General features: G+C 44.2%; 1 protein-coding gene across 2 annotated transcripts in view; it reads right to left on the bottom strand.

Annotated features, from left to right (window-relative positions):
- The window catches only part of SRC (SRC proto-oncogene, non-receptor tyrosine kinase), a 95,550-nt gene that overhangs the window by 8,587 nt on the left and 74,421 nt on the right, over positions 1-12,542 (bottom strand). For both annotated transcript variants that reach the window (XM_082226147.1, XM_082226148.1), the window contains 8 exons: positions 12,238-12,336; positions 9,302-9,405; positions 5,574-5,723; positions 3,606-3,761; positions 3,232-3,411; positions 2,348-2,424; positions 1,001-1,154; positions 524-655 (listed from right to left, as the gene is read on the bottom strand). In XM_082226147.1, coding sequence (XP_082082273.1) covers positions 524-655; positions 1,001-1,154; positions 2,348-2,424; positions 3,232-3,411; positions 3,606-3,761; positions 5,574-5,723; positions 9,302-9,405; positions 12,238-12,336 — 1,052 coding nt within the window. The remainder of the gene's footprint in view (positions 1-523; positions 656-1,000; positions 1,155-2,347; positions 2,425-3,231; positions 3,412-3,605; positions 3,762-5,573; positions 5,724-9,301; positions 9,406-12,237; positions 12,337-12,542) is intronic.

Here is a 12,542-nt window from a genome sequence, read left to right as displayed (position 1 = left end):
GGCGATAGCTGGTCTTGTGGCCCCTGTGAGCACCTGTAGAAAGACCTACCATATTTTTTGCTCTATAAGACTCACTTTTCCCCTCCTAATAAGTAAGGGGAAATGTGTGTGCGTCTTATGGAGCGAATGCAGGCTGCGCAGCTATCCCAGAAGCCAGAACAGCAAGAGGGATCGCTGTGCTCTCTCTCGCTGTTCTAGCTTCTGGCTTAGCTGCACTCTGTCCCTTCCTCACCTCCCACAAAAGCCAGCAAGAGCCGCGCTCCCTTTAAAGAGCTGCATGGAGCTGCTTGGGGGCTTTTCCCTTCTCCCTCCTCGGGGAAAAGCCCGCAAGTGCCGCACACACGCTCCACGCAGCTCGTGAAAGGGAGAGCTGAGCAGAGTCTGGGATGCATACAGGCTCTGAGCAGCGCTCCCTTTAAAGAATTTTTTTTTATTGCATTCCCTCTCTAAAAACTAGGTGCGTCTTATGGTCAAGGTGTGTCTTATGGAGCAAAAAATACGGTATAGAAAAAAACACACTTACCTGGATATGGTACTCGGCCCTTTGTGGCCAGTTCAGTCAGCAGTATTCCAAAGGACCATACATCTGACTTGATGGTGAACCGGCCATAGAGAGCAGCTTCTGGGGCAGTCCACTTAATGGGGAATTTAGCACCTGAACAAGACAGACAAGCATATTGTAAAAAAAAAAAAACATATATTATTCAGCACACACAAAAGGAAAAAATGAAGGATGTCAGCAATCAAGTCTTCCACTACTTCTGCATCATTCACCAGCAGTAGCAAAAGTGCAGGAATCCAGGACATAGAATCATAGAAATGTACTCAACAGTTTGTCATGTTGGCATGAAGGCTGCCTTTTCACGTTGTCTTGATAACGCTTCCTGCTTTTGGGCCTCGGGGCTTTTACTCTGCATTGCTACCCAGACTTCTTCCAGCTCTGAAGCATTAACTAGTTTGCGGCTGCTTATTTCTTTCAAGTGGAAAGTGCAGCTCATACCTTGCCTTGCCGTGTATTCATTGTCCTCAATCAGCCGGGCCAGTCCAAAGTCAGCTACCTTGCACACCAGATTTTCCCCCACAAGGATGTTGGCAGCTCGGAGATCTCTGTGTACGTAGTTCATCCTCTCCACATAAGCCATGCCAGATGCAATCTGGAACAATCCCAAACACAAAAGGAAATCAGTGTGGTGGAATAGTTAAGGTAGAGCTTTCTAAACTGTGTTGTGACACATTAGTGTGTCGGCCACAGTGTGTAGGTGTGTCGCACGAACACTCCCCATGCTCCTCCTGGGCTGGAAAGGGTTAGTTTAACCTCCGGTTGGCTAGTAAAACTGAATTACCATGTCACAAAATGATGCAAAACTGAATTACTGTGTCATGAAAGGATGCATGTCCAAAAAGTGTGTCACCAACTTGAAAAGTTTGGAAAGCTCTGAGTTCAGGACTAGGACTTGGGACACCAGGATTCAAATCCCCACTCAGCTATGAAGCTTGCTGGGTGACCCTGGGCCAGTCACTGTCTCTCAGCCTAACATACCTCGCAGGGTTGTTCTGAGGATAAAACAGGGAGAAGGAAAACTATGTACACCAGTCTGAGGTCCTTGAAGTTCCGGTGGGATATAAACGTAGTAAAAAATATACATTACGAATTTGCTTGAATGATTATTATGATCTGTCAGAGCTTACCCGTAAAGCATTAGTCAAATCAGCCAGCTCTATTCAGCCCAGGGTTACCAGGATCCAGGTAACTTATGAAGATATAGACTAATGTAGTAAAGCCATGTGTGTGTGTGTGTGTGTGTGTGTGTTGTCAAACCAACCAGCAAAAGCAATGAACTTGGAGTCAAATGAGCCTACAGTTCTCTTGAAAGTAGAGGGACTGAATAAAGCTAAACCTATGAAAAATGAAGTATTTGTCAGCCAGTATCATGTGGGCTGCCTATCCTGCATAGCTGCTAATGTGGCACTGGCTGAAACAGATGTTCACCAGCACTCTGTCTCAGCTGGCGCACACAGAAAATGAGATATGGGAAGAGGCTTGAATGCCACAAAGGGAGAGAGACATGGTCAGAGATCTTATATCGGTTTAAAGGAAACCAAAGGGCACTGGAAAATGCTTCCCCAGTAACACCCCCGCCAACAGAAAAGCAGCATGTCAGGGAGACAGATTTTACAACAGCTAGTTGTCTTGCTAAATATTTGTATGCAGGGAGATACTATTATAGGCAAACATGCAAAATAGGCAATCCTCCACCAGCAGCCTGGAGTCATACAGATCTGGAAAAGCAGCATCCTACAAGCCTACAGCTTATGTAGATTGGCTCTTAAAGCATGCTACACTCACCTGAGCCGCCATATCTACCAGTTGGGGCAGCCTCAAGTACTTGCCCATCTCCCCTTTCAAGAAATCTAGGAGGCTCCCTAGAGCAGAACATACAATTGTCAGTAATTGAAGTTGGAGCAAGCCCTAAACCCTTGCAGATGTTTTCCCTCTGCAGAATTTGCAGCTGTTTCAATCTCACAGAGCAAACAATACAATTTAACTGAGCCAACAAGCTGTTTTTTAAAGAGTGTAGAAAGTATTTAAGCCTTAACAAAAACCCTTCATTAGTTTTTTCTCTCATCTTGATTGAACTGTAATTTACACTCCTCAAATGTTGCAGCAACATGGGAAGCAAGGGCTGAATTGTAAGTCGGTGGTTTGCCAAACAATCACCAGGCCTCTTCAGTGCTTATTCTTATTTATTAAATTTGTTAAAGTCACTTTTATCTTGCCTAGAGCAACCCAAAGCAACTTACAAGCAGATAATAAACCCCACACAGATACAATAAAGCCACACAAACAACTGCGTAAATCCATTCAGCCCACATCTGTAACACATCCATTTGGTTATGTCAGTCATGGCCAAACTTGGCCCTCCAGATGTTTTAAGTCTACAATTCCCATCATCCATGACCACTAGTCCTGTTGGCTAGGGATGATGGGAGTTGTAGTCCCAAAACATCTGGAGGGCCAAGTTTGGCCGTGCCTGGGTTATGTGAATCGGTGCTTAGATGATGCCTAATTGACAAACTCATTTTCCATATGCTGCCTGTTCTGAATGATGGGGTAAAATGTTTCTGCTCCCAACATTAGATTTCTAGCCCATTTAATTTTGCCCTTTCAGTCTGAGGCGAGAGAACATCGAAACAAGGCATCCTGTACGCTGCCCTTAATACATTGCTCACCTTTACACATGTATTCTGTTACAATATAAATGGGTTCCTCCGAAACCACAGCATAGAGCTGCACCAGCTTCTCATGGCGCAGCTTCTTCATGACCTGTGCCTCCTGCAGAAATGCCTCTGGAGACATTGTCCCAGGTTTCAGAGTCTTTATTGCCACCCTGGTGGTGCCATTCCAGGTCCCTGGAGTAGAAATATAAGTAGATTAACAAGGCATCTTTTTCACTAATGAACACTTAAGCTGGTAACATGCCTCCTACAGTTTGTGCAGCCAGGGGCCTTGCCTAATTTCCCCTTGCTGAAAGACATGGCCTGAAACATGCCCATCAGACTAGAAGGCGAATTTTGTGGCTCAGGTACCTGCTAGAAATCCTTACCCATCCACACTTCTCCAAAACAGCCTTGCCCAAGCTTCACCTCTAACCGCAGTGACTCCCGGGGGATTTCCCAAGCATCCTTTGCCAGACCTTGTGTTTGAGGCTTGCTGGTTGGGCAGACATTGGTGAGACGATGACACAAGCCATCTGCATGTTCTGGGGAAGAGGAACATAGATATCACAATAAGGCGTAAGAAACATCACTTTAACTGAAACGTGTCTTAAGAATATGGAACTATTTATCTCCTTCTCAAACCCAGTTTAAATCTCCTTGAGTCTCTATTATACTCTCTCTCTTTCTCTCTCTCTCTCTCTCTGTGTGTGTGTGTATGATTTTTCTATATAAAATGTTCTTCAAATCCCAAGGAAGCACTTAAATGGGACAAGCACGGGACAAGCACCAGAACACTTTCAAAGGTGTCTCAGACTGCATTTCCTATAAGGATTCATTGCCCTACTTAATTGTTCTACCTAACTCAGAGAAAAGAAATTGCAAAAAACAGTAATTTCCCCAAAAGAGCCTTCTTAGAACCAGGTTCCTAATGCCAGATACTGACTCCAGTGTAAGAGAAAGAAACTTATCACAACCTCAGAAGCACTATCTATGATTCATCAAACATCTTACCGTGCTAAGAAGTGAAAGATTTTAAAATCTTAAAATACAGTTATGAAAGGCAGATATCTATGCCTTGGTCTGATTTCATACCGATTGCCCACCAGAATTTCCAGGTTGCTGCCAGAATCTTATAACCATTTCATAATTGCCCACAATTCTACATTATCAGCTAGAAGTCCACATTGTTGGAAACAATTAATATCTTGCAGCTCTGAAGACAACTGAATGGATGTTCAGTTGCGACTCACTAAGTGGCAGGTCAGCTTAGGGCCAGTTCACAGCAAACAATAATCCCATAATTCAGTTAGGAACTGCATATTTTCTTGGATGCATGATCAGAACCATCTATGTCTGAAGACAGAACATCATCCAAGAAGCTGCCCAGCTTCTTTTCCCTACCATCTCGATTACCAAATGTAAACCAACTTTCTTTTTTCATCCCATCTCTCTCACTATTTACCATTCTTCACTGTCACCTGACAATCACTTCCTGTCTCTAACACTGTGCCAGCATCTACCCAAGTCAGAAGTATCCAGAAAATATGTATCTTTCCAACTTATTGTCTTCTCCAGCAGAAACCTCTTGAAAGGGCGCACCTTGTTCAGTCTTGCCATCCTGCTTGATGCCAGGCAAACTGAGATTTGCGGCTTTGTGGTGCAGCGGCAGCTTGACTATAATACCTTTGCAACCTTTTGATTTCATGAAATCATAGAACTCTAGAGTTGGAAGGGTCCTCAGGGTCATCTAGTCCAACCCCCTGCAATGCTGGAAATTCTGCCCACAGCCGTCCCTGGGTGGGCTCGAACCACCAACCTTCTGGTTACAAGCCAGACACACTGATGCTCAAGATCATGATGGATCAGTCTGCTTAATCATCATGGAATAATATACAGGGAGCCAATATAAGGAGCCAATATGCTGTTTTATGGTAGTGGGTGGCAATCTCTGTAAGTACATATGGTGCCCATAAGATGCTGTCCAAGCATGTTCACTTTTGCATTTTAGTTCAAGGTACCTTAGACCAGCGGCGTAGCATGGGTTGTCAGCACCCGGGGCAAGGCAAGTAATTTGCGCCCCCTAACCCGGGGCAAGGCAAGTAATTTGCGCCCCCTAACCCCTAACCTGCCGCCGCTGCCAGCTTCTTCTTGCTGCTGCCTGGGCTGGGCTGGTGTGGTTCTCTCTTGCGCTCAGTGCTGCGCTGGGCGGCCACTGCACTGTCCCTCCCCCAGATAGTCCCTCTCTCTCTCTCTCCGCACCGCACGCCTGGCACACACACACCCCACTGCCTTAGACAGAGCCTCTGTATTCTGCAAAGAAATCCTGCATTATCAGAAGCCGAAATGGCACTTACTGGAGTAATAGGCCACCAGTTGCTGAAGACTGCTGAACTGTGTGCGGGAAGTGATGTAGAAGCCACCGTTGTCCAGCTTGCGGATCTTGTAATGCTTCACGTTGAGTCCCTTGGCATTGTCAAAATCTGAGACAGAGAGGCAGTAGGCACCTACCAAGAAAAAGCGGACACAGCTCAGGATTGGGTTTAAGAGATACTTTGCAGCCACTGCTTAGCAGAACTGACTACCAAGAGGATAGCGCCATTCATTATTTCAAAGGTTAGAATAAAATATTAACAGTGCTGCAGAAGTTTAGGTCAATGTTTCCCAAACATCAACGTCTCCACTTGTTTTTGGATGACAACTCCCATCACCCCTAGCTAGCAGGACCAGTGGTCAGAGATTATGGGAGTTGTAGTCCAAAAACAGTTAGAGACCCAAGTTTGGAAAACCCTGGTTTAGATGCCCAAGGAACAAAGAAGAAGTGAAGGACTGTAGCTCAGTGGTAGAGTCCCTGATAATAATAATAATAATAATAATAATAATAATAATAATAATAATAATAATAATAATATATTATTTATACCCTGCCCATCTGGCTGGGTTTCTCCAGCCACTCTGGGCAGCTTCCAACAAAAAGATTAAAAATACATTAAGACATCAGTCATTAAAAACTTCTCTAAACAGGGCTGCCTTCAGTTGTCTTCTTTGCAAACCAAAGGTCCCAGACTCAAACTCTGGCATCACCAGGTAGGTCTGGGAGAGACCCGCCTGAGATTCTAGAAGTACGTTGTCTATCAACATTGACAGTACTCAGCTAGATGGACCTATCGTCCGGCTCAATAAAAAGCAGCTTCCCATGTTCCTGTGTAGCATATGCATATACCCTGATTCAGCCAGCACGGATGCGATATGGTCCACCTTGTAAAAAATGAGAACAAAGTACAGTATAGGAAAACTAATATATTAAAAACCTTATCTATTCATCATTTCCTTGTGGCGCTTTAGGAAGGGGGAAATGTTGGAACACACAGGTTTTCAAGGAAGCCTCTCACATGTCTTCATGACATGTCCATGAAAGGGAGCTGGTGCTGCCGTCAGCAGGTTAGTAACTTCACAGCAGAATTCACACGAAGGGAGGGGGGCAGGATGCAGAGTAGATACCTTTGAAGAACAAAAGCAGCTGGCAAGGCCAGGTCTGTCTAATTATGGCCTCCAGCTGGCTCAGTCTCCACTCTGATCCTGTCAAACTTCAGCAGCTAATTTGTGCAGGGTTAACGTAAAGCTCAGAGACCTTTGCTGCAGCACCTCAAGGGGAGGGAAATAGGTACTGGCAGCAAATCTATAGGGAACTGTGCTTTCTTCCTGTATTGCTAATGCTATGCACCAATTATATGGGGAAACTGCTGTTGCATTAACACCCAAAAGCTGACACAAGTTCTGTGGAAGCTAGGATTATTGGGCAAAGGTTTTCAAAACACAGGACAGCAGCATTTTTGAAACTGGCTTTTAAAAAGAGCTCAGTCCTCAATTTCTTGTGTGTTACCCGCAACACATTGACTGCAATTAAGAATGTGAACGAACTATTTAGTACCTGAATGGGATATTAATGTTCTGTAAAGTTTAAGGCCATTAGTAAAGCATAGGATTACGATATTAACTCTTCCTCTCCTTTGGCTTCTAGTATGCTCCTAACATCTGGTCCAGAGGGTTGGGGGGGGGCCTCCAGAGCAGATGGGGACCCCCTCTGGAGGCTGGGGGGAGGGAGAAAAGAAACTGAAGCTTCTGTTGTGCAAATGAATTTCCTTAGAGAGTGATCCCTGTTAGGAAGACAAATACCTAGCTAGGTACCAAAGAGATCCTGGCCACATTGGCTGCTGCTTTTGTCCTCAATGGAATCACCACCATCCCATTCCTTCTGCTCTGTGGCTAACCACAGAGTGTCTCGCACATCACACATTATTTGTATGTCAGCTCCCAACTTTAGTTACAGGCAAAAACATCTACAACATAATAAACCACCAGGTTACAGAGGTTGCATGAGCAAAACTTTCTATGCAGAGATAATTGGCAACAGCACCAGATACCCAGATTCTGAAGTGAGAAAAAGCTGAACTCTGCAACCTGCATGAATTATTCAAATTAAGCATGCTTTCCCTTATTTTGTTTAGGTTTTTATGCTTCTACTAGTCATGAGGAGGACCTAGGGATCATGCAGAGCACCAAGGCCTTCCTCCAACACCTGGAAATCTTATTTAGCCATTTCTCCAGCTTACACAACTGAAGAGGCACTGCTTGCCCGTTCTCAAATCTATTCTCACATCCATGAGAACTAGAAGTTAGTTTCCTGGGCTGATCGCACACAAGGATTTTGTATATATGGCACTGGAGATAATTTCAGAGAAGAGCAGAGAAATCTTGAGTTGAATATATTGAACAGAATGTGGCTGGCAGACATTCTGTCACTGCTGAAGTAACCACGCCTACTATATCTCCAGTGCCTCTCTCCTCACTCTAATAAATATCTGACCTGTTCACAGCAATGATGCTTGATCCCTCCATGTGCTTATGCCCATCTTGACATGCCAGTCACATAGGACAGAAATGGGAAGAGCAGCGCAAAGGACATCCACAGCTAAACTCTGCTTGCATGGCTTTTATTTCTGGCACGCGTGTGTTGCTACCACCAACTGGTTCCTACAATGCCACTCACACCCAAGCACAAACTTCATTAAACCGCTCCTATAAACGCAACAACAAACTGCCCCTGGCAGCAAGGATAGGAGGGAACTGCAGAGTTCCTTGTTGCCATTGGTTACCCAGCTATTCCCAGCTCAGTGACCCAGTTTCAGCACCATTCCTTTGTAAAGAGGACAGGCACAGGACCAGAATCTCTGTTTACGTTAGATATTTAAATCCCATCCAGTTCTCCACCAATCAAATCAGAACAGGGCAGGAGTCAGAGAGAGCACTGCTTGGCTGATAGAACAGACTATGGATAGCATACAAGGAGAGAGGGTGAGGGTGAGGAGGGGAACATGGACATAGCAATAACACACACTCTTGGGTTAAGATACCTGATATTAAGAGTCTTGGGCCAGAACGAAAAAGGACCAGGGGACTGTACAAGCTCTAGGGCTCCGGAATTGAAAACTTCCAATGCTGTAAACTTCCAATCCATAATTAAAAGTAAGTCCATGCACATTTGTGGCAGCTTTAATGTTGAACTGCCAGCGTTACTCACCAATTATTATTGCTTGTTATTATCATAGTTAAGTATCTCAAGATAAGAGCCCAGCTGGGGCAAGTTCATACTAGCACCCTGAACTTTCCCCAAGTAGTTTCAGCAGCCCAAGGCAGTCCATATCCTTGTGCCTGTAGGCCCCTCCTCACCCTCCCTTTGCAGCAGAAATACCTGCACTTGGAAGCAGTTCTTTAGTGCATCTCTGATTGAGTCAAGACGCACACCCAGAATGGCGACTCGCCCAGAAACACACTTCATTGATCATCTGAGGCCACCTAATTCTTACACCTGCTAAAGTAAGTCTTTTGGGCTTTACTTCCCAATTTAAATTCGGAAATACAAAGAATGCACTTCGGCTGTCAGAAGTTTAGGAAGCGGTCTTTTAAGAACATGGAAAACCCAATACTGTCCCGGATGCAAGGGAAGTGAGCTCTGAACACCAGCTTGTTCTCATAGAAACTGCTATTTCGAGAGATGTTAACTTTCTTAATATATTGCCATTACCTTTTGTTGTCTCACTTTCTCTTGCCAAGAATGTCCCCCGGGGATTCTCTGGATTGAGTAGTAACCGTTCTGACTCTCGGCGGGTTATCTTGCCAAAATACCACCTACAATAGTGGAATACACATGAGCATGGGAGAGATCCCATTTTCCCAAGATCTTCCAGTCACTGTTAACTTTTTTAAATACTGAAGGATCAATCTTCTTATTAGCACACAGCTTCTACATGGCAAGTGCCTGGGCCAAGGGTTTTTGACCAACAGGAAGTAACACTACACACTTTTCTTCTAAATGTTTGAACTGAAGTGCTAAGTCCTCATACTTTGGGTCAAGAGCTTGAAAGTAGGACTCTATAAAATATAAGAATAATTATGACCTCCCCAGGAATACCATGCAACTCTGAAATTAATTAGTAGGTTCAGGACAGACCAAAAAAAAAAGAAAAAAAAAGAAGTGCAACAATGCATAACCCATATGTGAAAAATCAGTGTCATAAGATGTGATGAAAACCACTGACTCACTTGGCTTTAAAAGAGGATTTTAGACAAATTCATGGAGTATAAAGGCTACAATTCCTATTTCCAATGTTCAAGTATGAATGTCATTGCTTATGTTACCAAAATACCACTGCCCACAAACAAAAGAGGTATTGTTAGGCTTGGGGGAAGGTTTGTAGAAGTAACATATCACTGGGGGCGGGGGGGGGGAACTAAATGGGAGAACCCAAAAATGTGCAAATAAGGACGCGGGTGGCGCTGTGGGTTAAACCACAGAGCCTAGGACTTGCCGATCAGAAGGTCAGCAGTTCGAATTCCCGCAACGGGGTGAGCTTCCATTGCTCGGTCTCTGCTCCTGCCAACCTAGCAGTTCGAAAGCACGTCAAAGTGCAAGTAGATAAATAGGTACCACTCCGGTGGGAAGGTAAACGGCGTTTCCGTGCACTGCTCTGGTTCGCCAGAAGTGGCTTAGTCATGCTGACCACATGACCAGGAAGCTGTACTCCGGCTCCCTTGGCCAATAAAGCGAGATGAGCACCGCAACCCCAGAGTCGGCCACGACTGGACCTAATGGTCAGGGGTCCCTTTACCCTTTACAGTCAATATAAAATGCTGACTGACTGTTGGCGGAAAGCTGAAAAATGCAAGTTGTGGGAGAATAAGATTGCAGTTTTCTGGAGGAAGGCACAGCATAGGAACACTCCACACACTGCTTGTGGGTTTCCCAGAGGCATCTGACTAGCCTCTTCCAAAAAAACAATACTAAAATAGATGGACATTTGTTCTGATCCAGCAGAGCTCTTTTTACGTTCTTACATAAATCACTTATCCTAGGATAAAAGACGACATTCTGAAATGCACTAAATTTTGCCAAGGGCTGCTAGATTCTTAACTCCTTAAAGCCTGATAAATATGTAAACGCCAAGGCTGAAGGAAGCTCATATGTTTTCATGCCAGGAAAACATTGTCCTGATCCATGGTTCTGTGAGAGGCATCTATGGGCCAGACCAGGCCTCAGAAGTGTTAAATACTCATTCTACAGTGTTTCTCTAAGAAGGGCCTGATCATCTGCAGCTCCTTTTGTACACACTGTTTCTTACACGGGGGTAATATCAGTGGGGGGGGGGAGCATTTTGTATGAAGGAGTTTTCATTTACAGACTTTTAGTCCATCTACAGATATTAAGCTAGATCACTGGAAAGTCGGGGGTTCATCACCACAGTTTTCTAGATTCTCCTTGCCACAAAAGCTGCAATGTGAAAAACAAAACCTGTTCCGAGCAGACATTTCACCAAAATGTCATCCGAGGATTGGAGAAACAGGCCACAAAGTCGGGAGGTGTTTCAAAATCCTGTGAAATTTTCCTGGACGGTGTGCAAAAATGTTGAAGATTCTGAACCCATTTTAAGAAGCACACCAGTATCATGGTAGCACTCATACATAAATGCTTATTCCACTCTAATGATAAATGGTAACCTCCATGTATAAATGAGTCTTTATAGCTAACAAACTATAGAGCAAGCTCATATTTTTTTTATGGTCATAAACATTTCTGTCAAATGCTAAACTGCCCAGAAGTTCAAAAATTTAGTACCTACTAGTAAAGTGGAAATATCCAGTAGTGCACTATCCAAAAGTGACTTAGTTGGAAAGCAAACTTCAGTATTAAATAAACTGAATAGCTTCAGTAGGTACATACAGGACATTAGGAACTGTACATCATCATAAACAGAACTGAATGGTATGAAAGGTTCACTGAGGGCAGGGCCAGGGGACGTGTCACCCTCTAGAGGTGGTTGGACTCTAGCTCCCATTATCCTCAGCCAGCATGGTCAGTGGTGAGGGATGATGGGAGTTGTAGTCAAACAACATCTTGAAGACCAGAAGTTCCCCAACTTCTGGTAGGGAGTGAGAAACACAAACGAAACAGTTCATGAATGGTTAGGTCTCTCTCTGAGAGATGCATGTGATTTATACAATTATTGACATTATTTTTTTGAGATATTGTGGTATTCGCTAGTGTGTTTTTCCCCACAGAAGAAACCAGTGTTTTTCAAAAATGGCGCTGAACATCTAATAGGAAGGCAAGACTAATCATATCTTAAAGGCCAGCAAGTTAGCAATACACATCACTCAATTACTCCACTCTTGACCACTGAAGTTGGCTTAAAGCTGTATGAGTGAACTGATTCAACCTCAGAGCATTGTGTCCAAAGTGATACGAGAATTCTAGATACAGTGTTCAGTCTGAGACCACTCTTCCACACAGCAACTAAAGGATAAATACATGTGTGAACTATCCTACTGACACAAAGTCAGGAATTATCTGGGGAAATGAGGGGTGCCCCTGACCGTTACGGCTAGAAGGCTTGGGTTAGAAGCTAGAAGGCTTGGCAGAAGCATTGCACTGTTTATCAAAACTATCTAAAATATTTCAATTACTCTTCAGCCTGGATGGAGTCTGAGGGTGCAACATAGTTACTGGGGATGTAGCCTTTCTGGCCAGTTGTGAGCGAGTGAGCCAGCCACCAGTCTCCTTCCCTGCAAAACACAAAACAAAGGAATATATCAGTGAAGACAAAATAGGTCAAATTACCTTCCCAACTCACTGGCATCCCCAGACTTCTCCGTTGATTCCAATCCAGCTCCTCTTGACCCCACTGCTTAGCCTAGGGCTAGTCAAACTATATACTTGTGGCTAGTCAAACTGTATACTTGTGGTATACTATGTTTCCTTGTGGGTCAGA

Source organism: Podarcis vaucheri (assembly GCF_965113315.1).
Source record: "Podarcis vaucheri genome assembly, chromosome: 6".
Classification (NCBI taxonomy): Eukaryota; Metazoa; Chordata; class Lepidosauria; order Squamata; family Lacertidae; genus Podarcis; species Podarcis vaucheri.
The sequence above is the reverse complement of the archived record's forward strand: the minus strand, read 5'-3'. Positions and strand labels throughout refer to the sequence as shown.